General features: G+C 43.2%; 3 protein-coding genes and 1 non-coding gene across 5 annotated transcripts; 2 read left to right on the top strand and 2 right to left on the bottom strand.

The window, feature by feature from the left end:
- Positions 1 to 505: 505 nt before the first annotated feature.
- tor4aa (torsin family 4, member Aa) lies at positions 506 to 5,638 on the top strand. Its single transcript, XM_070924109.1, has 3 exons — positions 506 to 557; positions 2,130 to 2,603; positions 3,624 to 5,638. The coding sequence occupies exons 2-3, from the start codon at positions 2,130 to 2,132 to the stop codon at positions 4,479 to 4,481; spliced, it is 1,332 nt and encodes a 443-aa protein (XP_070780210.1). The 5' UTR covers positions 506 to 557; the 3' UTR covers positions 4,482 to 5,638.
- Positions 5,639 to 5,744: 106 nt separating this feature from the next.
- On the bottom strand, positions 5,745 to 14,737 carry LOC139300909 (voltage-dependent anion-selective channel protein 2). 2 transcript variants are annotated; one of them, XM_070924111.1, is made up of 10 exons: positions 14,633 to 14,737; positions 13,301 to 13,371; positions 12,398 to 12,447; positions 12,048 to 12,050; positions 9,686 to 9,838; positions 9,513 to 9,565; positions 8,818 to 9,039; positions 7,960 to 8,110; positions 7,814 to 7,871; positions 5,745 to 6,940 (listed from the first exon to the last, which is right to left on the bottom strand). In XM_070924111.1, the coding sequence occupies exons 2-10, from the start codon at positions 13,365 to 13,367 to the stop codon at positions 6,849 to 6,851; spliced, it is 849 nt and encodes a 282-aa protein (XP_070780212.1). In that variant the 5' UTR covers positions 13,368 to 13,371; positions 14,633 to 14,737; the 3' UTR covers positions 5,745 to 6,848. The 2 variants fall into 2 exon arrangements, with proteins under 2 accessions (XP_070780212.1, XP_070780211.1); XM_070924110.1 differs by lacking the exon at positions 12,048 to 12,050.
- Positions 14,738 to 16,111: 1,374 nt separating this feature from the next.
- slc25a1b (slc25a1 solute carrier family 25 member 1b) lies at positions 16,112 to 24,427 on the top strand. Its single transcript, XM_070924591.1, has 9 exons — positions 16,112 to 16,256; positions 19,597 to 19,704; positions 20,526 to 20,625; positions 20,847 to 20,985; positions 21,508 to 21,592; positions 21,815 to 21,919; positions 22,010 to 22,125; positions 22,218 to 22,291; positions 22,829 to 24,427. Exons 1-9 carry the CDS (start codon positions 16,145 to 16,147, stop codon positions 22,941 to 22,943), a joined length of 954 nt encoding a protein of 317 aa, XP_070780692.1. The 5' UTR covers positions 16,112 to 16,144; the 3' UTR covers positions 22,944 to 24,427.
- trnae-cuc (transfer RNA glutamic acid (anticodon CUC)) lies at positions 22,495 to 22,566 on the bottom strand. The gene has a single exon. It is a non-coding gene; the product is annotated as a tRNA-Glu (tRNA).
- Positions 24,428 to 24,491: the final 64 nt, after the last annotated feature.

The following is a 24,491-nucleotide window of genomic DNA, read 5'->3' as shown; positions in this document are numbered from 1 at the left end:
AGATGTGGTGAAGTAGAAGTATTACTCGAGTAAATGTACTTTGTGTAGTTACTTTCTACCTCTGGGTCATAAACAGGGCACCTTGATCAGAGCGAGTTATTGAGAAATGGAAGTTTGCGGTTATCTTACATTTTGGTTTCTTGTTAGATAAGTTGTGTTTTATCTCGTTTCCTGTGTTACTCGATATAACCACGAAGACTCTTTCAGCAGCGCTGGTGACAGAACAAGGTGGAAAACAAAGAGCTGGAAGTGGATTTGAGCTGTTTCCAAAAGGCACAAGTGAAAGTTAATAGCTGCTAAATGAAGCCAGCGTGGCGTAATGTGTCGAACGCTTCCAGAAACTGAGAGAAGACGGAGAGAATAAAAGAGGAAGAAAGAGGAAGAAAGAGGAGGAGCAGCTGAGAACAGGGTTTGGAGGTTAGATAGGCAGATGGGAGGGCCCTTCCTGAGTGGAGCTGCTCTCTGTGGGGCTGTTCTCTGCGTCCTCCACTCCTGAACTATGGACTAAACCTACACAAACGTGACTTCTCTCTGCAAAGACTTCAGCCACATTGGAGGTACGAAAACAGTTTTTTCTTGCATGTTTTTACTCTGAGTTTTCATTCTCTCCTTGTTTTGCAGACACAACCTGCAGGCTGAAGAATATGTGTGTGTGTGTGTGTGTGTGTGTGTGTGTGTGTGTGCAGCTGGGCGTGAAGTGGTAGTTCACTACCTGTTCTGTGTTCTGTGTGAAAAATCAGTGAAGCTCCACTCACAAGAAAACCTTTTTAAGAAAGCCACTAAACCTGCTGCTTGTGTCTCTTTGTGAGTCTTTTAAGTTTCTTCATGTTTTTGCAACCAAAACTCACACAGCATTCAGGGAAGAGGGGTCACTGAAGAGGGGATTTGTGCTGAACAAGTCTAAAATGTCTGGTATGCAGCCGGTGCTTTCAGGTCCCCGCATGTGAAAAGAAAGCTAAGAGGCAGATAAAGCACTGATACTGTCTCTCTCTCCCCCCCCCCACCCCCTCCCCGAGTGCTTTGCAGAATTCTTTTGTGCTGAAGAAAAAGAGGCTCGGTCACACAAGAGTTTTATAACTTAACCAGAAATGACGCCGCGTCTGTGCCAAGAATAATATCTGACTCTGATCACATTCACACAATGCTTAAATTGTGCTCATTTTGCATTGGGTTTGGTGCTGTTCCTCCCTGCTGTGCCAGGAACAGAACTAAACGTCTAATGAATAATTGACTGGAGTATTGATTGTGTTCATTTGTATGTGGCACATTTTGTTGTTGACCTCCTCTGGGTGTAACTGATAGTTCCTTCTTTTCTGAGGAAACCAGACACTCACACTGCGTCCTTTGAAACACCAAGACGAGTGTGAAACCAGCATGATTTCACATTCAGAGTGTCTTTAATCTGTAGTTCTGCAGATCGTACAATAGTGCATAAATCTGCAAACTAACCCGGAGACTGTGAGTCAGTTGTAGATACATCGACCAAGATGACGCATGTATGTTACATGCAAAAGCTGTTACAAAGCTCACTAGTGTGCATTTACACAGGCGGAGTTATTCTGCAGGACAGGCCAGCGAATGTTCCTGCACTTCCTTCTTTCTGCAGGAACATGTCCAAAGTACTCTCAATTACTTGATTTGAATATCATGTTTGAAGGAAATCAGCAGCTCTTTACCTGGAAAAACTGTGTTAGGTCCACGTGGAAATCTACCAATCAGATTAAAGCTATAAATTACAAAATAGGTGTGATTGCAGAGATAAAGCAGAGACATGTAACAAGAGGAAATAACTGAGTGTGGTGTTGCAGCTACAACTATTTCACACACTCCTCTGAAGTTGGCTGCCAGAGACGCCCGGCCTTTCTCAGCAATATATATGTGTGTGTATATATATATATATCTAACATCAGTTTGTGGTTGTTAGTACCAGCCCCGTTGGCCAGGATGTTGAGAAACACATGCTTAGATAACAGAGAGGAAGGATGGTTAGACTGAAACAATCAAAACTGGTGCAGAAGAGGCTGAAATATCCTGACTTTTAGTCTCTAATGTGGGTAAAGCTGGTTGTGTTAGTACTCGCCTGTTATTACCATCAATAATCAATATCTGATGTCTCTGTCTCTCTGCAGATGAGTGACCAGGACAGCAGCGCCTCGGCCTCTCAAACAGAGGGAGAGATGGAGGAAGAGATGAACGGAGAGGTGGAGGGGGGTGGAGAAAGAGATGAAAAACACAGGGACAGTCCGGCCCCCAGTCTGTCCAGCTTCTCCTCGTCTCTGCACGCCGTCATACGCATCAAACAGAAGTACCAGGCCATGAAGAAGAGACGTCAGGAGATGGCCCTGGGGCTGGGAGCAGCAGGGGCCATCGCAGGGGCCATCGCAGGGGCCCCCACGAGAACCAGCCCCAGGATCTTCACCTTCGACGGACTCACGCCCTCCAGCTTCCCCGCCCAGTCGTCCTCCGTCCCTCAGAAGAAAAAGAGGAGGAGGAGGAAACGGGTTTTGTTTCCCAACAGAGGGGGGTGCCGGCCCCCGCCGAAGCAGGAGCAGAGCCGAGCCAAGTACTGCCTGTACCTGCTGTTCGCCATCGTCTTCATCCAGGTAACGCGATGAGTCGGCTGTGGATGATGTGTTGAATATTAGGTCACAGTGTACTGACACAGCCGGGAGTACACTTCTACATCACTGCATCGAGATATCTGCATATCAATGCAGCATCTGAAGGCAAGGGACGAGAGTTTGGTATCGGAAGTGTTCTGGTTTCTGTTTGTAGTCCATTTGTAGTGCGAGTAGTATTGACCAATCACGTTTGAGCATGCTTTGGTCTCATGCAGGTAAAAAGAAATGTAATCTCGGATCCCATCAGCTGTCGTCTGATGATCCACAAACCCCAGAGATTTGCTTTTTATTAGCTTTTTTAAAAAAAGTATCTGCATTTAAATCGTCGTTGGATATTCATTATCAATACATTGATAATTGATAATTAGCTATTGTTAGCATGGTGTTATGCTAAGCTAAAATAGGTAAACATGGCCTTCTAACCATCAGCATGTTAGCCTGCTGATGTTAGCATGTAGCTCAAAGAACCACTGTGCCTAAGTACAGCCTCACAGAGCTGCTAGCATGTTGTTAGCATGTCTCGGTGAAATAAAGTAAGGAAAGGGTTCCAGTTCTGCAGAAAGGAACCAGACAGATTTCAAGGCCCATTTAGAAACGGTCACTGTCAAATGTCCCCTCTGCTGCTGGTTACCTCTTCACTTTTAGGCTTTTTCTAAGTGTAGATTTTATTTTTTAAATTGTTTTAGACAATTGGTCGATCTGTGAGACTATTATTGAGTGTGCTGCTCACAACTGGGGGAAAAAAACTGTTTTGGAAGTTGGTGAAACGTCTCCAGGAAGACCTCAGAAAACTATCAAGTTTCTGGAGAGACATCTTGCTGTGTCTTTGTTGAGTCACTGTCAGTGACTCCACATTTCCTGTTTGTATGGAACAGCTTAGTGTGTTGATTCCTTGTATACCGACCACATGAACAGCTCTATAAAGATCAGCACTGTCTATAATTCATATGCAGTATTGAGGTGGGACGCAGCTCTTAATATCTGTCTCGTGTTTCTCTCCAGGTCTACAACGCCATAGAGAACCTCGACGACCACGTTCTCCGGTACGACCTGGAGGGGCTGGAGAAGACCCTGAGGAGAGAGGTGTTTGGGCAGCAGGGGGCGGTGGAGGGTCTGCTGTCCCACCTGAAGGACTACCTGTCCACTTACGTCCACAACAAGCCCCTGGTGGTGTCCCTGCACGGCCCCAGCGGGGTGGGCAAGAGCCACCTGGGACGCCTCCTGGCCGGACACTTCCGCTCCGTGGTGGGGGACACGCTGGTGCTGCAGTACTACGTCCTCCACCACTGTCCCCAGGAGGCCGACGCCCTGAAGTGCGCCGGCGACCTCTCCGCCGTCATCTCAGAGATGGTTGAACGAGCCGAGGAGGAGGAGAAGATCCCGCTCTTCATCTTCGACGAGGCCGAGCACATGCACGACGAGATCCTGGACGCGCTGTGGCAGCTGGTGGCCTCCAAACAGTCCAACGAGTACCTGAACGCTGTCTACCTGTTCCTGAGCAATCTGGGTCACGCGCACATCACCAAACACATGCTACACAACTCGTCGAGTATTTCTATGGCATTGACGGCATCTGGTCGTCATAGTAACCTAGTAAAAGAGCTGACTCCAATATTACGCAACAGTCTGGAGAAGCTTCACCTGCTGTGGACAGAAGCTGACGTCTTACCTCTGGGCCTTTTGGAGAAAGGTCACGTGATGGAGTGCTTCCTGGATGAAATGACTCGAGAGGGGTTCTACCCGGATCATACCAACATAGAGCGCCTCGCGGGGGAGATCGAGTACTACCCCGAGGTAGGGGGGCGCGAATATTCCCGGACAGGCTGCAAACAAGTGGTGGCCAAGGTCAACCTGCTGTGAAATCCTCTGCAGGAAACGTTTTGGATGTTTCACATTCTTTAAACCATGAAGAAATACTGCGTGAGAAGTGAGTAAAAGGTTATTAGGAAACTTGAATGATACAACTCAGAGCCGAAGCTCTCAAGGGTTTTGTGAGAGTGGAAAAAAAAAACAAAAGGACTGGCGTGAATCCTGTGAAGAGGTTTGAAAAACGCTGGTCCACAAACTTAAAGGGCCACTTCACCCTCTTACCTCGAGTGGTGTCGAGCCGTGCAGATAGTTTAGGTTTTTTATTTGACCAGATTTTGAGATATCTGTAGTTCAGTACACACTGCTGATGACGTCATGTCCCCCCCCTCAAGAAAAGTAACTTCAGTAATCCCTGAACTTTCCATACTTTGCTTTATGACCGGTATGAGCGGTAATTAGCAAATGTTAGCATGCTAACACGTTAAACTAAGATGTTGAGCACGGTAAACATACCTGCTCGTTAGCATTTAGCATTTCTCAAACTGAATTGAATGAATCTCAAAGACAGATATTTAAAAACCTGGACAAATGAAAGCCGGCTGGACACCACTGGAGGTCACTGAGAATATACGTATTTTCATGATTTGGCCCTTTAAGACATATTTCACAGCTAGACTACATGAGGCAGCTCAACCAGACAGTCCACGAGTGAGACCAGTATTCATTCACCTTTAAGGGAAGTTCAGATGTGTATAATGTGTCGGTTACTAACATTTTCTGTGTCAAATGTGACGCAGCGTGACCTTTATTAATGCTAGTGCAAGTCTGTATTATAGTATATATATTTCTACACAATCTACAACGTATACGTCTGTGAATTTGACTTAAATAATATACAGTATAAGAACTGCAATCATATTTATGTACGCTTTGATTCTGCCGTCGACCTGCAGATGGGAAGTTGCTAGTAGCTCACGGGACATCTCACGAGTTTATTTATTAAGACAGATATTCTACATGCTCACATGGGAAGAAATGAAGTTAAAGTCACCACAGAGCTGCAGGAGCATTAAGATGAAATGTCTCATTGACCTGATGGCATTGAATGAGTCATGAATATGTCGTATGAATGTGCTGTATTCAGTTTATATTTCTAATATGAACTTTAACGTGGAGTCCCTTGAAATTAAAGACACCATTTAAACCCAGCTGTGGGATAACGTGGCACTCTTTTGTCTGTCACCATATTTAGACGAGAAAAAAAAACTCTCCGACAGTGTTTTGAATGTTTTTTTTTATTATTAGAATTCCCTTAATTGACGTTGGAAAAAAAAAAAAAAAAAAGAGGTACAGTGTCTAAGTGACAAAGAAACATGAGCTTCATAATCATGACGACACAATTAGATGGAGAAAAAAACAAAAACACATTTTGATGCATGATTGCAAAAAAAAAAAATAAATCGGAAAGTCATGTGGGACACGACAACCTCTCATATACTCCTATTAAGTGTTTTGACTGGAATCACTTAGAGGACAATCAGCTGTAGTTCACGTACAGATCTGAGGAGAGCACCGACAGCAACGAGTGCAGCAACATGAGGAAACAGCCGAGATACCTACGAGACGATACGAGCAGATGCAAAATATTCTCCGTCTCTTCGTGACTGCCGAGACAGATGAAAACAACGTTGTAGAAATGCAAACTAACTACAGAAGCTACCAGAAGATTCCACTACATTGGTTTCACCTACCGACACAAGAAGTCACAAAAGGACGTTAAGATCATTTCGGAGCATCTGAACAGACTCGTTGTTCCTGTGAAGCGACGCAAGCTAACAGTTTTAAATATCCTTCATTCGGTCAAAGCAGGAGTCTTCACCTCTCAACTAAAACCACTTCAATACGTCAGCCGCGCGTTCATGAAATGCGTTGCGTCAAAACGTTAATATGTGGTCCGCAGATCGCAACAACACAGCCGAACGCGTTCAAAAGAAAAAGGACAGAGAGACACCTTCAGCTCTGCGTCCACGTTCTCATTCTCGCATGCTTTGAGGAAGGCGGGAACGACTGAATACAGAAGCTTCAAAGAGCTGCACGTTTACACCGACGACTACTTCATCCAAGACCTACGGGGGAAATAAATAGTGTCACTTTAATGACCATAAAAACGCTAATAATCCACAACTACGTGCCGTCAGTTTCAGGATCAACACGCAACCTCACAGCTCCTCTCATGAAGCTGAGACTCGACTATTACTGTCAGAAAAGCTCAGGAAGTGTGTGAACGGGTGGGTGAGTCCGGAGAGAAGCTACATGATGGTGGTGGTGGTGGTGGTGGGGGGGGAGAGGAGTGTGTGGCGATGTGGATCAGGGCTTTTTTTTTTTATATCTTTGTTGGTGGGTCCGAGTCGTCCCCCTTTATGCCTCCAGCTCGAAGCCCATGCCGACTTTGTGTCCGCCGGCGTTGAAGTTCTTCCCGTCGATCAGGGCTGAGAGGGTGACCTTAACACCTGCAGAGACACAAAACAGGGTTTCTGCAGGGTCCACCAAGTTCAGTTCAAGACTTTTTAAAGTACGAAGTACGAAGGAAAACCAGGAGAGACGATACGGATGTATGTAAATACAATTATCTACTAAGTACATGGATTGATTGACATGTATATCACATTTCTCTCAGCAGTTCACGACAATAATTCACAGTGATGTATTAAATTAAAGTGACCTGGTCCAGAGCTGCAGAAAATGGATTCATGGATTAACCAATTAGTAAAGGATCAATTTAAGGTTTGTATTTCAGTTTTTGATACAGTTCGCTGCCGTAGAGACTGTGTCTGAATAACATTATTATACATTCATAAGTAGTGTTACTGTCTGCGGCAGGAAAGAGAACATGTGTCTTTTTAGTTCACCTTCTAAAGCCTTTTTTAGGAAACTAAATTCAACACTTTAAGACCTGATTCTCTTCAAGAGCAGGGACATCTCAGAAACAAGTGGTTTGGCATTTTGATAATCTTCTTTCTTTTTCTTTGTTTCGTACATTAAACACTTCAAATCTGGGGCCGTATGCACAAAACAAACAAAACATCATGTTAGATTGTTCATCAGGCTCGAATGTGTTCCACACTTTGTTAATTAATATGAAATATATATTAAATAATCCGTTAGTATCCGTTGCTGGACAGCTGAGTGAAACCAGCCATGAGGTGAATCTTCCTGTCGAAGGATGAAACGTGTTCAGACGTGCAGAAGGTGACTGATGACATAATCTGCTCTTAGCTACGAGGACACCTAGTGGTCAGGTAAGATACTTTGCTGTGTTCACATGGACACGGTTGACAACGGTTGTGACTCTGAACAAGACGTTTGCGTTGACGAGAGCCTACCTGGCCGGAGGCTCTGGGTGTAGCCGACTCCAATCAGACTGGCGTTGTTTACTTTGGCCTGCGGGTTGAAACACGACGAGACATGAAACAAACGACAAGAATCGTTTTGAGGCTCGGTGTCGGAAACGAATAGTTGGAGCACTCACAGACAGAGAGGCGTCTTTATCCAGCTTGTATTTGGCAGCGATGCCGAAGCGAGTGTTGTTACTGCCGGCGGTCCAGGCCAGAGTGACCGCCGTCTCCAGCTCGTCGTTCACCTTCTGGTAGATGGAGCCGCCGAACTCGGTCCCATCGTTACTGAGAGGGAAAAGACAGACTTCAGAGACCAGATCCTGCAGACCCTTTACTCCCCGGGATCTTCAGGGGTTCAACATCTTAATCATAGTAATACTGAGATACATTATTTCTTAATATACTGAGCACATGGCAGGAGAAGTGATGCCTGTAGTGGTGTCAGATATTTACGGATATCTATCTATAAAACTTTTGATTTTCAAACTTTCCTCTGATTCTTGCTTTTCTTTGTGTGGTTTTACGTCTTTCGTGAGTTTCTTTTAAAAATAATAATTAAAAATGATGATTCCGGTGGCCAAAGCTTTGATCACAAAAAAAAAAGTTGGGAAAGAAAGTACAAAATATTACCAATCTTCTACTTCCTAAAACACATAGAACGTTTGTATTGAAACCAGCGCTTCCATAAAGCTGGAAGAACTAACAAGAGAAAGAGTTGTAGTCCAACTATCATGGGATAAACTGCAAGAATGATGAATCCTACAATTCCCATAATGCAACTTGAGAGCCTCTTTTCATTGAGACTCACCCTGCCTGGTTAACGTCCATCTTTTAAACTTTTAAAAGTCTTTCTGCTAAAAATGTGTCGTCTCCAACCCCCAACTCAAAGTGTTCAAAGCTCCCTGCTGAGCCACCAGAGACCACCCACCCCCCCCACAGGGTCGGTCCTCCCCGCGACTAGTGACCTGAATCTGACGTGCAAAATCACTCACACATTGGTGTGCAGCTGGAAGTCCCCGGCCCTGTATCCGAGGGCGAAGTTGTTCTGGGCCAGTTTGGACTTCGCCGTGTCGAAGGCCATCTGGTAGCCGGCCAGCCAGCCCTCGTAGCCCAGCACAGCGGCAGCGTGGATGATTGGACCCTCGAAGTCCACGTCGCAGCCCAGGTTCACGAAGTCGCGCTTGTAGCCCGTCTTCAGCTTGCCGCTCTTCTTACTGAAAAATGGGTTCGTAAGGTTAAAGTTTCTAATTCTGTAATATTACAGGACCAGCAGTGGAAGTATCTACGAACAGGTACCGTGAGTGAACCAAAGCCTGATGTATCTTAATCCGCCACTGAAAATAGTCCCCAACAAATGCACTATTTCCTCCTGTTAGTTTGATAAAAGCTACAGTGAGTTAGTTGCAGGAAGTTACTGCGCCTTTAAAACATGAAACTAGCTGTTTTCAAATAAGAAAATAAGAAAAAAAAAAGAAGTGAAGTGTGAATGAATCTAACTTCCAAAGCAGTTTTGAAAAAGGTGAAGTGAGTCATTTTACTCCTCGGGCCGTTCAGAAAAGTGTAAAAATAGCAGCTAATTATTAACAAGAAGAACGGAGAAGCTAGTCGGAGCTCTGACTTCACCGTCCTCCACACTTTTTAAACGCCATAAAGCATCACTGATCCATACAAATAAAGACAGTCTCACCCCGTGTTTGGTACAAAAGACGTATCCAAGGCAACCTTCAGTCCTTGAGTCAGCTGCAGGTAAAGTAACAGTTCGTGTTCATGTTTAACCACTTCAACAAAGTCATTTTATCGGTTGCAAAACCAAGTTTGAACTCTTTGTTAGCACACACACACACAAACACACACTCGTACCTGGTCCTCCACAGTGACCTCAGTGGCCAGCGTGTTGTCTGTGTTCCACTTCTGGTTGAAGCTCAGGCCCAGCTCCTTCATCTTGTACTTGGTCTCCAGGCTCCCCGAGGCCTTCCCCGTGTCTGTGTTACTGGAGCCAGATGTGTTGAACTCCTGACGATCAGGAGGACAAATCATTTAAAAGTAGATATCCACAGCTGGACAGTGTGACAATAATGGACTAGTGTGTGTTTACGTGATCACAGAACATCCACTTTAAAAGACCGTGCAGGTATTAAACTGTTGCAACACCGAACACATCAGACGACAGCTGACAGACAACTGAGAGACAAGCAGACGGCCCCGAACATGAATGCATGCAAGACACCGGCAACACGTGATGGACAGAAACACACACTGGTACGTTTGATGAATGTTGCTCACTGTGATTTGAATTATTACCATCCTAAATTTCACTGTGACAGAGTGCACGGTTAAAAAAAACACTGACAAGGGTGCAAAACAAACAAAAAAGGTACCTGGAGTTAACTTTCCACATGTTGTTTCATGGCTGCAGTTCTTTCCTTCTATTTGCATTAATTAGAAAGTAGTGTGCATGGCGTGCTGATAACAATCTTATAGTTCGTTGTGTTGCATTTTATAGATGCGTAAACTTCCCTTCTACGTTTCTGTCGGAGACTCAAAATGATGATTAGTAAGCGCTGAAATCTGACTACTGACTATCTGTTATATCTGGAGAAGGGAATGACTGGACGAGAGAGTTCACGACAGAGTCTGTGGACAATAACACAGCTGCCTAAAATATTATAATAATATCTGGATATCTCAAATTAAAGCTGAAAGGCAGCACTTTCCCCTCAGAGTTGATCAGCTGCAGTACAGAGACACAACAGGAAGTGAATGTCTCAATACTTCAGAACTGCACCGCACATCGAACTGACTCTTTACAGAACTGTAAGATCAATATAATACATCACAGTTCTTTATCAGGAAACACCATCAACCCTGATCTGTGTAGAAGAGTCCTGAAGCCTCCCCTGTGGCGTAGACCCAGAACCCAAAGGTCTCTGGTTCACATCCAGCCGGGGACCTCTGATGCACATCGCCCCCCCCCATCTCTCTACAGCGTCTCGCCCCAAAAATACTCAGAAATCACAACCAGGACGGATCTCCAAATCATTTATTCATTCATTCTCAAATAAATAATTTAACTGGAGTGATTTCCTGTGATCTAACTACTCAAATCTTAATGTCAAGCTGAGATGAGGTTCAGATCAGCTGATAATCAATAAGGTCTGGATGTCATCAACACACATTTCATGAGGGAAGAACGTCTGGCTTCTTCATCTGAAGGTGGTACCAGATTTATATTTGAGACCCTCTAGACACGCTAGAGACCCCGTGAGGCTGTACCTGAGCTAAATGCTAACATCAGCATGCTAACCTGCTTACGATGACAATGCTAGCATGATGTTGATGTTTAGCAGGTACAATGTTTATGTTGTTTTAGCGTGTTAGCATGCAAGCTTTAGCTAATTAGCACTAGTCCAGCTGAGGCTGATGGAAGTGTCTTCAGTTCTGAAGGCGTTTGATCATAAAACAAAGTGAACAAATTAAAATGTTGACCTGAAGATGGCGCTAGATGAAAACTTAAGAAATCACCAAAGTTTTTATAATTCAGGCTGAATTTCAAAGCAGCCCGTCCGATATTTGATGAGATATTTTAATGAAGAACTAAAAAGTCTTTGGGGTGTATTCTCATTCATTCATTTCCATTTCATGACAATCCATCAAATAATAGTTGAGGTATTTCACTCTGAATCACAAATATCAGCCTCATTATGCTGCTAGAGGGAAAGTCAGTAGGATTCATCCTCTGGGGGTCACGAATATCTGCACAAAATGTGATGGTGCTCCAGCCAGTAGATTAGTTAGTGAAGATACTTCAGTCTGGACCAACTGTCCCACACTGTCAGCAATTTAAATGTGATCAATTAGGGAATCTTATGCAGAATTAAGTTTAATATATTCGGGTTTTTGACGACACCTTGGGCTTCGGGATATAAGGACTATTTTCTGATATTTCACCGACTTAACGATTAACTGATTAATCAAGAAAAGAATCGGCAGGTTGATTGATAATGAAAATGTAGCCCTGAACTGAAGATGAAACCGACTCCACAAAGAAATGAAAAGACAGATGTGATTGAGAGTGATGTGACAGAACATGGAGAGAACACGTTGATAGTCATGCTGTGTGAACGATCATCACAGAAACAAAAAAATAAACAAACTATGTGAGACTGAACAACATGGTGACATTATATGAATAAACAGCTGTCAGCTCTGACACCAGTCTTACCATCTACATTAGAGCGCGAGCAGTCCAGTACAGACGGCAGCAGCATGGAGACAGAGCAGCGGTTAGGAGAGGCAGGAAGAGAGACAGGTAGAGAGACAGACAGGCCACAAAACAAACATGGGTTTGTCATGTTTCTCTAGAACTGAGCGCGGGTTCAGCCAGCAGGTCCGCATCAGCTCGTCAACCTAGAAACCTACAAGCTGCGTTTACAGTTAGAGGGTTCAGGAGTTCAGGATCTGTGATCTGACTCTTATTCTACTGACGGCAGCACGAGGGAAGGCAGGGTAAGATGGACTGAGCAGAAAGCATCCGGAAAATGACAACGGGTTAGAAAAGAAAAGCGTCCTCACCACTCCACTTTGTGATTTGGTCTTCAGGTCCAGCTTCACGACACCGAAGCCTGGTGGGTTTCAAACGGCAGAGTTGTGCGTTAGCAGTAATCAAATTAATCAAATACAAACAGAATTAAAAGTGATGGTTTGACATTTTGGGAAATATGTTTATTCACTTTCTCGCCGAGAGTTGGAGGAGAAAACTGATGCTACTCTCATTTCGTTCAACTTGAAGCTGCAGCCAGGATGCAGTTAGTTTAGCTTAGCATGAAGTCCAGCACTTAAAATCACAACTTGCCATTTTAGCATTTCAGTTTTTGAATTAATTACATATATGAGGTATATAATGTGTTTCCAGTCTTTATGCTATGCTAAGCTAACTGTCTCCTGGCTGCAGATTCACATTTAACGGACATAATATTTTCATCTAACTCTCGAAAAGAGAGCAAATAAGCATATTTGCCAAAATGTTGAACTATTCCTTCAACTAAATGCTCGCCTCATGTTTTAATTCTTTGTTTTTAAAAAAATTCAATTGATCACACAATTGTTTTTCCAGTAAAATACATTATATTACAATATATATATATATATAGATATATATATAGATATTGTGTTATAACATTTTAGTGTTTTATTCATATTGCCCACTCCGAGCTCAAACAGACACACAACCTTTCTAGATGCCATTTCAAACATTACAAACCTACTTTACAAGCCAGATGCTTCATTTCATCTCTGGGGGGGTTGCTTGTAATGTTTGCAGATTTCCCCCGCTGGCAGCAATATTAAATGTTATCATCGATTTATTTATATTATCTGCACACTGGATAGGAGTCTCACGGCACATTTGAACAGGCTCTGTGTTTCAGGAATTCCTAACAGTTAATAATTGACTCTTTGGGCTAAAATAGCACTCACCGTAGCCCTTGCTGAATATATCCTTGGCAGCCTTGCCCAGGTCTGAGTATGAAGGAGGGACAGCCATTGTGCTGGAGGAGATAAAGTCAGTAATGTGATCAGTGCCACTGACTCTCTGTTTACACCACATATTTCACAATGAACAGATTAGAAAGCAGGTTGAAGCACACGTTTTCTACACAGGAGCTGTAATGACTTAGTGCTACAGTGAAGGCCCTCATCACCATCATCATCATCATCATCATCATGGGAGAGAGCTGCACCCCTAGCAAAGCCTATCCTGAATGAAGGCAGTCAGTAGTTAACAAAAAGCAAAGTCGCTGGGGTTTTATCATATACAAAAACTATGCAACAGCTCATAACTAAAGAGCTCCCAGAGCTCCAGCTGAAGGGAACAAGCTGTTCCTTCAGAGGCAGCTGGGAAGCTAACGAGTGGGCTCTGCATCCGGCTGGAACAAGAAGCTATTAGCACCTAAAAGGTCCTGCAAGAACTGCACCACAAAAATATATATTTCACCACATAAATGAGCACAAATGTACAGAGAAATACATGAAATTGCTAAGCTAGCAGATGTTCAAGCATGAGAACAAAAGGCTTCAACACATCTCAAGGTTGTAAAAAAAAAAGAAAAAGAAAGGGCCCTGAGCCTCATCCTGGTGATGCTGCTGTTCCCACAAATCTGCACGTTTACTGCACATGCGTCCTCTGCATGAGCTGCTAGCTTTAGATAAATTCCCAAGTGGACAATGCTGAAGGAAAAGTCTTTTCTGCTTTAACAAATGGTCGGTGCAACATGCTGCATCTCTAGTTTTGGACAAAGGGCAGCAGATGGGCCAGTCAACGAGGTGTGTGTGTGTGGGGGGGTTCTGACAGCTAGCTAGCTGCTGTGTGAGCTGCAGTAACAAGCTAGCTAACTAGCAAGAAAAGGATACGGCAGATGCACACTGACTGACTGGTTAGTTTAACGTTCATTGTACTCTGCCTGTCCTCCCCCAAAAACACACACACACACACACACACCCCTTAACAGCCAGCTAGTCACAAAGCCAGCTGAGAAAGTTGCTAAATGCGCGGCTAACGTTACAGTTTTGTCTCTCTGCACTATCACACGGGAAACCTATCATCCAAGGATTAAACTGTGCATTACAAGGCTGAACATCATTACATAACAGACCTAACGTTAGCTAAATCGCTCAACATGCTAGGTATGTGGCTAACCTTGGAGAGAAACGTACCTTTAGCCAAAGAGCAATTAGTAAATTAAATTATAATACACGTACTATAAAGCTCGAAGCTACATGAGGTGAATTAGCATGGTTTATTCTTCTTACCAGAGCTAATGTGTTTGGAAGGGGAGTCTGCAGAGCCTGGAGTGTCCCTCGCGTGATGCTGCTGAGTGGATTGACAGCTAGCCTAGCTTAGCAACGTCTATAAGGGGAACAGGGCACAATGAAGGAGACATATGGAGCATGCGCGGTATCAGTGCGAGAATCCGAACAAAGAGTCGATGTAAAAGCAAGAGTGTAATCCCACGACCACAACCTCACCCGGGCAGGCATGAATATCATAAATCTAACACATGTGTGTGAATGTAGCTGAGTGTGAAATATAATTACTGTTATTACTGCATGTCCGTGATCCCTGGCTCCCAACCTGAGGACACCAAAAAACACCAGATTAAAGGGATAAGACAGAAAAATATACATATTTCTGTTACACACACTTTTGTTTATTTTGTATGAGTTTTCTTGTGAAATACTGGATACTTTACTGTTTAAAAATCCTTCAAATTTGGAGGTATTTGCACTTTACTTCCTCCAAAATGCACTTTTTACTTCACTTCATTTATCCAAAAACTTAAGTTACTAGTTACTTTGCGGATTCAGATTAATAACACAAAATATAATCAGCAAATACATTGTGATGTTATTATGATAGGTTAAGACTGTATTGATCCTCATGGGTAAAACTACACAGCAGTAAATACAGTTAGTTCCACCTTCACCAGCTGCAGCATTTAAGTGATGAACACGTTCATGTTTCAATAATATAATATATGAGATCTTTTACTTTTTACTTTAAGTTTTTAAAATTTGATGCTAATAATTTTGTACTTTGACTTAAGTCAAATTTGGAATGCAGTACTTTTACTTATAACAGTACTTCAGAGTGTTTCTAAAGTGTGGTATTGCTATTTATACTACAAGAAAAGTACAAGAGGAGTACTTCTTCCACCACTGCTGCAGAGTAACTACAGATGTAATTATAGCTGTTAAAAGTGCAATATTTCCCTCTGAAATTTAGTATAAAATGGAAATACTCAAGTAAAGTACAAGTACCTCAAAACGATACAGTACAGCAGCTATACTGTGTTTCTGCTGAGGAGTGGGGTGAGGTGGCGCCCTCTACAGGCGACCTGTTGTATTTAAAGTGGGCCGGAAATGTTGCATTGACGAACCGGCGAATGAGGAGCGTGTGTCGGCGCTTTTGCGGAGAATCACTCCGGTCCTCCTTAAATGTTTGTGACAAACATGGCGTTGCCCCGCGTCGTGGCCTGCCCCGCCCTGCGCGAACACTGACTCGACGCTATCAGCCTCTCTGTGCGCCACGGAGGGAACCCCACAGTGGAAAGTACACAGACTTTATCAAGTCCAGATCAGGACCTAAAGTCCAATGGTCCACGCCGGCTGCCTGGCCTCTGGAGGTTTGCACCGCGACTCCTGCACAAAGCACCCAGACTGCATGAGGGCTTGAAGGCGGACCGGGGGTTTTGAAGCAGCCGAGCACGTCCGGATTGACTAAAAGAAAGTTATAGGCCAGGGGGGGGGGGTGTTATCGCAGTCATGTCTGGACAAAATAGATTTGTGAGTCCGTTTTACAGACCCCGGTGTCTGGCCGCTGCAGCTCCGGCGGGGAAAGCCAAACTCACGCACCCCGGCAAGGCTATCCTGGCAGGTAAGAAAAGTTTGAGTGGGACTGAGCAGCAGCGGGGGGGCTGCTGAACTTGTTTACAAGTTTCAGCACTGAACCTGCTGCAGAACTGTTGGCTGAAATGACACTGATGAACGCACAGGAAGTGCATTGTGTTCTGCATGTAGTCCGTCATGCTGAGCTGGTCTTAAAGGCCCACTGGCTCTCCTTTCCACAGTGGGAGTGAAAAAGTAAATGGAAGTCCAAGTGAGGTTCATGTTGTACCTCCACAGTCTCTCTCTTCATACCTGGGTCCCTGCGAAGCCTGTCAGGACACATCATGTCTACACACTGCAGCTAAACCTTGTGTCTTGACTTGGGGGTGGGGGGCTGGAGGCCGGACAGACTGGGACCTTCAAACTTCAGCCGTGAACTCTGATCACCTGCCCGTCTCATTAGTCAATGAGTGACAGATGCTCCACCTCCACATGTAGCACGGGGCAATCATTACTGGTAACACTGCCACATCAACAGGACAACAACCAGCCGGCCGCCTCGCTGCTGCTCCATCTGTCACGCTGTCCACCTTTGAGTCTTAAAATCTCATTTTCTGTACTCTGCTGTCAGCAGCCTGCGTGGTGTTTTCTGTTGACGTAGTGCCCCTCCACAGTGTGCTCAGAGGCCCCTCCACAGTGTCCTCAGAGGCCCCTCCACAGTGTGCCCAGAGGCCCCTCCACAGTGTGCTCAGAGGCCCTTCCACAGTGTGCCCCCTCCACAGTGAGCTCAGAGGCCCCTCCACAGTGAGCTCAGAGGCCCCTCCACAGTGTGCCCGGAGGCCCCTCCACAGTGTGCTCGGAGGCCCGGGTCTCCATGTTCAGTTGCATGAGCCACGATGACAAAGCACATTGCTCTGTCAGCCTCGGCACACTGTTAACCTGGGTTACAACATGCCTGTCACAAGTTTAGGCCAGGACCTGAAAGGGGGGTGGGGTGGGGGGGTTAAAGCTGCTGTAAGGAAGAGTGGTGATTTTAGAATTAGATTTAAAGTCCTAACATATTGTTTTAGACGAACAAAAGATCTTTGACCTAACAGGATGACAAGGCATCTATCAGCAAGTCACAAGAGAGTAACTGGATCACATGCAGAGGCTTTATGAAACCATTAATCCCCACAGAAGCAGACAGCATGTATATTATATATATATATATATATGCAGCTAAACTTCCCTGATGTTGGTCAGAATATCTCTGCCTCGATGCACACAACGTGCAACAAAAATTAACTTGACTGATAAGTTCGATGTGACTCTCGTGTCTGTTTTTAAATATGAAGCTAAAGCCAGAGGACAGTTAGCCTAGCTTAGCGTAAAGACTGGAAACAGGGGTAAACAGCTAGCATGGACGTCTCTGCACCCAGCCAACCTTGTTTTTAAACAAGGTCCAGTCTTTGTGCTAAGCTAAGCTAAGCTAACGTCTCCTGGTTGTAGTTTCACATTTTTAAAGTGGTGTCGATCTCTGCTACAAAAAAAAAAGCAAATATGTCCTAAAATGTTGAAGTATTCCTTTGAAACATCATGAGACGTAAAGAGAAACCTCGTCTGATCCATGACAAACACTAGCATCACCTCACGACGCCGTCATCAACAGAACATACATTAATAGGTGTTACATACAGGAGCAGTCATGTTCCATCTTGAATGTTAAAAAGGTGATAAACACGTCATGGCAGACATTATTAATGTTGTCTGCAGATCCCACTGAACTACAGGCTACTTTATTAGCGCTTTGTGTTTCTTAAAGTGTCTCTTAAAATGAAGTATTCTCCTCAAACTCACTTTCAAAGTACCTGTTGAAGCGACAAACTGGTTCTTTATCTTTTCCCAGCTTGAGTTCGGGGGACGTGCTGCAGGTACTACATGGAGGCTTGTTTGCAGATGGTGATGATGATGATGATGATGATGATGTGGACTGTTTTTGATCCAAGCTTAATTTGTAGGTACGGCTCCAGCTGTAAAGCCAGTGTTTAACCAGAGGAATGCCGGGTTGTGCCATAACCAGCACTTTTACAGCTCCTGTCCTCCATGTTCTAGTGAAAACGGGGGTCTTGTGACTGCACGCGCAGCCTGACTTGCATGTGTGAGCTCAGAACCACTAGTGTGCTGGATTTTCTCTGCATGACATTTTGGTAGAAAGGATGTTAAAAGCATCAACAAAGGGTACTTTTTTTTTCTTTTTTTTTGGTATCTGTGAGGATGAATTCAAGCTGATTTAGTTAGTGATTTAACGGCTTTCCATCTACTGTTCACATTAATCAGCCTTCAGTTTCCAGCTTTCTTTACCACTTCTGCCAAATACAAGTCGCTCTTTAGCATTTACTCGCTACTCAGAAGCATTTGTAGCTGACTTGTTTGAATCCAGGCAGATTTTAGCAGAAGCGTGGACGTTCGTGGGATAACTTGTCAAACTTCTTCAGCTCTACTAACAGTCGTACACTTTCTGTACTCTTTGTTTTTGACAGAAAGCTCAAGTTTCCTTACAGACTTGTCACTTGTGAGCGCACGGCAGTAACCAGGCCGCTCGCTGGAGGGTGATGTGGTGAACAGTATGTGCTCTGAGGGCTACACACCCCCTTCAGCTGGAGTCAGGCCAGGGGGAGTATCTGTAGGCAGCATCGCACTGAGATCAGCAGAGCCAATCGGCTGCCGGCTGCCGTGTTTGCTGTTGAACTGCAGATGTGTGACAACCGGGGTTTTAAGGTGGAGCTGCTTCATACCGTGGAGGGAATACTGTAATCTGATGATGACGAATGTGCAACAAGTTTGCTTTCATGTAGAAACTAGAAACGTGTATTTTTTTTCTCTCATTAATTTGTCTCCTTTAAAACATCCTTTCTGCTGCTTTTAATCGTCTTTCTTGCATCTTTAATTTGCATTTTTCCACCTTTTTGTGAGGCTCACCATATTGCATCCTTTTGTATGAAATGTGCTCTTTGTAAATAAAGTTTTGTTATTGTCTTTGTGAAAAATACTGTTAAGGAATGCCTGAACGTGCAAGACGGCATAATTCATTTTGACTATTAAAACCTAACTTTGCAGTTTGAAGTGTTTGAGTATAAACATACAAAAGTTTATGTTCACAACGTTGCTAATGGATCGTGAACAGTTCTCAAAGACACACGTTTGCATTTGTAAAGTAGATTAGATAAAGAAAAACTACATTTTACAATCAGTAATTGGTTGGAGTTGTACTTGCCTCTGTTTCTCCCTGAAATGCACTTGTGTGGTGTTGACAGAAAGAACATTAAAGTCTTAATGTGTTGTTGTTTTTTTTGCTCTCTCGTCCACGTCAGTCTGTTCTTAACGGCGTGTTGTTGCTGTTCCTCCAGGTGGGATCGCAGGCGGCATAGAGATCTGCATCACCTTCCCCACAGAGTACGTTAAGACGCAGCTGCAGCTGGACGAGAAGGCAAACCCTCCCAAATACAAAGGCATCGGTGAGTTGATGTTCGCTCTGTGGCCACTTTATCAGGTACGCCTGTAAAATCTAATGCAGCTCAGCCGCACGCCGGCTGTTGAACTGGACTGCATTATGTTGACATGTTGACTATTTACTACATTGATTTTTTTAGCATCTTGAACTGAATGTCTGTCGTGTCTTTTCACGTTTTCCTGCTTTCTAAAAAATCAGCGATTGTTCATATAATTCGATTTTCTAGTTTTTAGTTGTAGTATATTTAATATATATTCTAATATTTCTTAATGTCAGACATTGGATGCTTCGTCTCTAATTGACAGCAGGAACAACAGTGGATATAAATGTTCGAACCCTGACAAACTGTGATGTTGTATGTTATAGAAAATATAATAGAATGTCGTCATTAAACCTAACAAGTTAAATTACAGAAGTCGCCTTTTACAGTAGATCTTTCTGGTCAGCATGTGACCCGAACATGACGAAGTGTTTTGAGTATAAACGGCTCACTGTGGTTGTTGATTGATGATTTGAGTTAATCAGCAGGTCAACGATCAACGATCTCAGTTGGTGTTTAAGATCCAAAGTTTAGATTTCCGCTCGAGTAACTTCAGCAGACGTTTGTTTGAACGAGCGGACGTGTGTTTGAGTTTTCAGTTACTCTTTGTTATCTGTTCCATGAAAGCTTGTGAACTTTGGCAAAGATCATGTTTGAAACTGTTGTTTGGAGCCGCAGTGACCTGCTCTCGTCTTTTAACAGCGAGACTTTGATAACGAAGCAGCGGCGGGTGTTTAACGGAGTGAGCTGTTTTTGATGATCAGTGTTTTCTCTCTCTCCTACAGGTGACTGTGTGAAGCAGACAGTGAACGGTCATGGGGTGAGGGGTCTTTACAGAGGTCTTAGCTCCCTCCTGTATGGATCTATACCTAAAGCAGCCGTCAGGTACCTGACACACCTGTGCAGGCGCAAACACACACTTCATGAATGTCCAGTATACCTCCATGATGATAAACTGAATTATCTCTGACTGTTTGTAGCTCTTTACACTATTTTCTGACAGTAAATCATTAGCAGATTTGCTAATTGCAGCCCTAATGATTTGTATTTTCTATTTTGAGTCATTAATCTTCTTTCTCTTTTTTATTCTCTATTAACTTGTACAGATTTGGGGTGTTCGAGTTCCTCAGTAACAAGATGCGCGATGAAAGCGGTAAACTAGACAGCAAGCGAGGATTCCTCTGTGGCCTCGGGGCCGGAGTTGCGGAGGCTGTGTTCGTGGTCTGTCCCATGGAGACAGTGAAGGTATTGTTATTTTTTTCATTGTTAATACAAAAGTGTTGAATAGTGCAGCTTTAATCTTGTCAGGCATATATATATATATATATATATATATATATGTGTTATACATTTATTTATACATGTTTTTAAATTGAGTTAAAATCCAGTTAAATATGTGACAGACAATCATTTGACTTAAGTTAAGGATCTGAATCCACCGCTGACTAAACAGAATCCTGCAGGACCACCAACACCAGCGAATGGGAGAATTCGGTTCAATTCGGAGAACTTTATTGAAAACAAAATGACAAAATGTCTGTGGAGATGCTTAACAGAAGATGTCCTTGTTATTGTCAGATGAGAAAATCTCAACATTTGTCTTTGTTGATCAAAAGCAGCTTCATTACCTCCATGACAGCGGGACAGAAACTGCACTGGGACACTAAAACAAAGACCACTTGTTACCTAAACAGCTTCCTATCACTGTTTGCAGAACCCCGCGATCGCCTCTATGTTGATTCTCTTATTGTTTTGATTTCATTTTAGGTGAAATTCATCCACGATCAGACATCAGCAAACCCAAAGTACAAGGGTTTTTTCCACGGGGTGAGGGAGATCATTAGAACTCAAGGTGAGGAGGCTTCCTTCATGTTGTGCTTCGTTATTTGAATTTTATTGCCACCTACTGTTCCAACTGCACCACAAAATCATTTTTCCACATTCAGGTTGTTCATCATGTCCCATGAATTATTTAGATGATGCTGTTCTTCCTCAGCCTCATTGCTCCTGAAAAGTTCATTCATTTAAACAGGAAAGCTGTGAGAGTTAACTGATCATATTGATGCGTCCTCAGGGCTCAAGGGGACTTATCAAGGCCTGACAGCCACCGTGTTGAAACAAGGCTCCAACCAGGCCATCCGCTTCTATGTCATGACTTCCCTGAGGAACTGGTACAAAGGTGAGGGAGTGAACATTTCTTTATAATCGCCTCATACAACCAAAAAATGCAGCCGAAGATTCATCTCCTGTTTTTGGTTTTCGAAACAAGGTGATGACACCAACAAAGCCATTAACCCGTTGATAACTGGACTGTTTGGAGCTGTTGCTGGCGCCGTCAGTGTGTTTGGAAACACTCCCCTGGATGTGATTAAGACCAGGATGCAGGTTGGTTGAACAACACGTTCACTCCTTAGACTCTTGTGATTGATCCCTGAGCAGATAAACTCACTCGTGTGTGTGTGTTATTTCTTTAACAGGGTCTCGAAGCTCACAAGTACAAAAGCACGATGGACTGCGCCGTCAAGATCATGAAGCACGAGGGCCCGATGGCGTAAGTTGATCTGATTCCTGTCGTTCCCTGAAGATACCGAGTTGGCCTCATATCTTCAAAGGATTCACACTCTTTCCACATCGATAAGTCAGCAGTCATTTGAATTGTCTGTCATGAGTTTTGGCCAACAAATAAAAAAAAAAAATAATGTTATTAAGATAATACCTTATTAATCCCTCAGCGGGGAAAGTTTGAAAAAGTAGTTCCCTGACCGGGAATCGAACCCGGGCCGCGGCGGTGAGAGCGCTGAATCCTAACCACTAGACCACCAGGGAAGGGTTGCTATTTATAAGCCTAGGAAGGAGGTGTTGGGTTCTCTGATGATGCATTTCTTTATTTGGAAGATAGTTGAGAACATTTGAACACGCAGACTACAGAGAGCCCTTTCCCATTATGGATCCTCTGAGTAATTAATACATTTACTGTTTACATTCTGAAAAGAGGGATGTGCAATAACTTTTGTGAGTTGCTTGTGAGTATTTGAAACGTTTCGGGTGCATGTTAGTAAAATATTCACTCTCTTTTTGTCGCCTTCAGGTTCTACAAAGGAACCGTTCCTCGACTGGGTCGGGTGTGTATGGACGTGGCCATAGTCTTCATCATCTATGAGGAAGTTGTGAAGGTGCTGAACATAGTCTGGAAGACGGACTGAGAAGGAAAGGCGGTGCTACACAAGCAGGAGTGTTGAGATGGGCCACTCACATTATTAACCAGGCCGAGTCCCAAACCGGTCTCCTGAAACCTCCTGCTCCTAGGTTCTAATATCTACCTCTCAGTGATTTTCAGATAGAAAGAAAGGGATCGGTACGTTCTTGATTTTATTTGTAACACAGCTATTACAAGTGGAAGTATTATCTGCATGAAAAAACGGCTCCAGATTGCAGTCACTGCTTACACTTGCTCCTATTTCTTAAATTCCAGAAGGGGGAAGTTCCTTAAGAGCTCAGGGAAAGGAACAGGGCTTTTATTTGGATCCCATTGACTAGAGAAATGGTAACACTATCAGCACAGAGAAGAGAAACCAGTTCCCGGCCCAATATAATGTGATTTAGACACTGTAGACGCATAAATTATACTTGAAATGAGAGATTATACCAGAGATCAAACATTTTAAAGCCCGTTTATATGCAAGTATTTAGATTTTTTTGCTTTTTTTACCAGACTTAAACCGTTATTTCACTCAGTACCTGATGAAATAATTAATATTCAGATGTCACATGCTGCAGAGGCTACAGTACATTAACAACTAAATGCCTTAAATCACAATTGTCAAATGAATCCGTAGAGATGCAGTTTTTTTTTTTTTAATTAGCTTGCATATGTACACAACTTCTGTAGAAATGCACATTTCCACAAAACGGCGGTTGAGGTGGTTCACTTTTAAGTTGCAGAGATGTTTTAAATCGATTAACTTACTAGATTGATGCTTTAAAAAAAAAAAAAAGAAAAAGTGCCTATGTGTTGTATGATTAATTTTGAGATCTTTTGAGATTAAGAATGATTGAATGTTGTATGTACGTAGTCACTAAACAGATTGTTTTAATAATGTACTCGGTTGCACACACTGCAGTTGTACCAGATGTTTAATTCCAGGCAGTTTCTGAGGTATTTCTGAGATGTTCATATCTTCTCAGTTCATCGTAACTGTTAGTATTTCGATGAATTTTTTTTTTTTTGCTTTTTAAATTTTAAATTGCCTGTTTGAGAAATGCCATTAACAGTGCCTTCCATATCATTCCATGGAGGACGAGTGGGTTAGCTTTTATTGCAGATTTCCAGATTCTGTTTTTAATTTTGAACATTAATTACCTTTTTACTTTTCACACCAACTGATGACCCAATGTGCCAACTGCTGCTCATGTGTATTAATGACATGTTATAGACTGGAGTTTGTAGCTTGTGAGTCTAACATGTTTACATGGAATGCAATTAATTGTTCTTACAAGTGTTTACTTTGAGCTACCTTTTTAATCAGCTTCAACCCGACCTTGCATACATGTAAACTTCTGTCATGGCTGTTTTAAATATCTTTGGGAGATTTCATATTAAGACATGAAACATTTCCAGTAGTTAAAACCAATTATTGTGCCTTCTGTCTAATTAATTAACACGTATGCTCACAATTAAACATTTGGATCAGACTGTTAATGTCGTCCTCTCATTGTTTTACAGTATTTGTTGTGTTTTGCACTGTGACCTT

This window comes from Enoplosus armatus, chromosome 18, assembly GCF_043641665.1.
Source record: "Enoplosus armatus isolate fEnoArm2 chromosome 18, fEnoArm2.hap1, whole genome shotgun sequence".
NCBI classification, from domain to species: domain Eukaryota; kingdom Metazoa; phylum Chordata; class Actinopteri; order Centrarchiformes; family Enoplosidae; genus Enoplosus; species Enoplosus armatus.
The sequence above is the reverse complement of the archived record's forward strand: the minus strand, read 5'-3'. Positions and strand labels throughout refer to the sequence as shown.

Coding starts and splice junctions, on each gene's coding strand:
- tor4aa (XM_070924109.1), top strand. CDS start 2,130: ATGAGTGACCAGGACAGCAGCGCCTCGGCCTCTCAAACAGAGGGAGAG. Junction 2,604..3,623: donor TCGCCATCGTCTTCATCCAG/GTAACGCGATGA, acceptor GTTTCTCTCCAG/GTCTACAACGCCATAGAGAA.
- LOC139300909 (XM_070924111.1), bottom strand. CDS start 13,367: ATGGCTGTCCCTCCTTCATACTCAGACCTGGGCAAGGCTGCCAAGGAT. Junction 12,448..13,300: donor TATATTCAGCAAGGGCTACG/GTGAGTGCTATT, acceptor GAAACCCACCAG/GCTTCGGTGTCGTGAAGCTG. Junction 9,040..9,512: donor TCTTTTGTACCAAACACGGG/GTGAGACTGTCT, acceptor CCCATTTTTCAG/TAAGAAGAGCGGCAAGCTGA.
- slc25a1b (XM_070924591.1), top strand. CDS start 16,145: ATGTCTGGACAAAATAGATTTGTGAGTCCGTTTTACAGACCCCGGTGT. Junction 22,126..22,217: donor TGATTAAGACCAGGATGCAG/GTTGGTTGAACA, acceptor TTTCTTTAACAG/GGTCTCGAAGCTCACAAGTA. Junction 22,292..22,828: donor AAGCACGAGGGCCCGATGGC/GTAAGTTGATCT, acceptor TGTCGCCTTCAG/GTTCTACAAAGGAACCGTTC.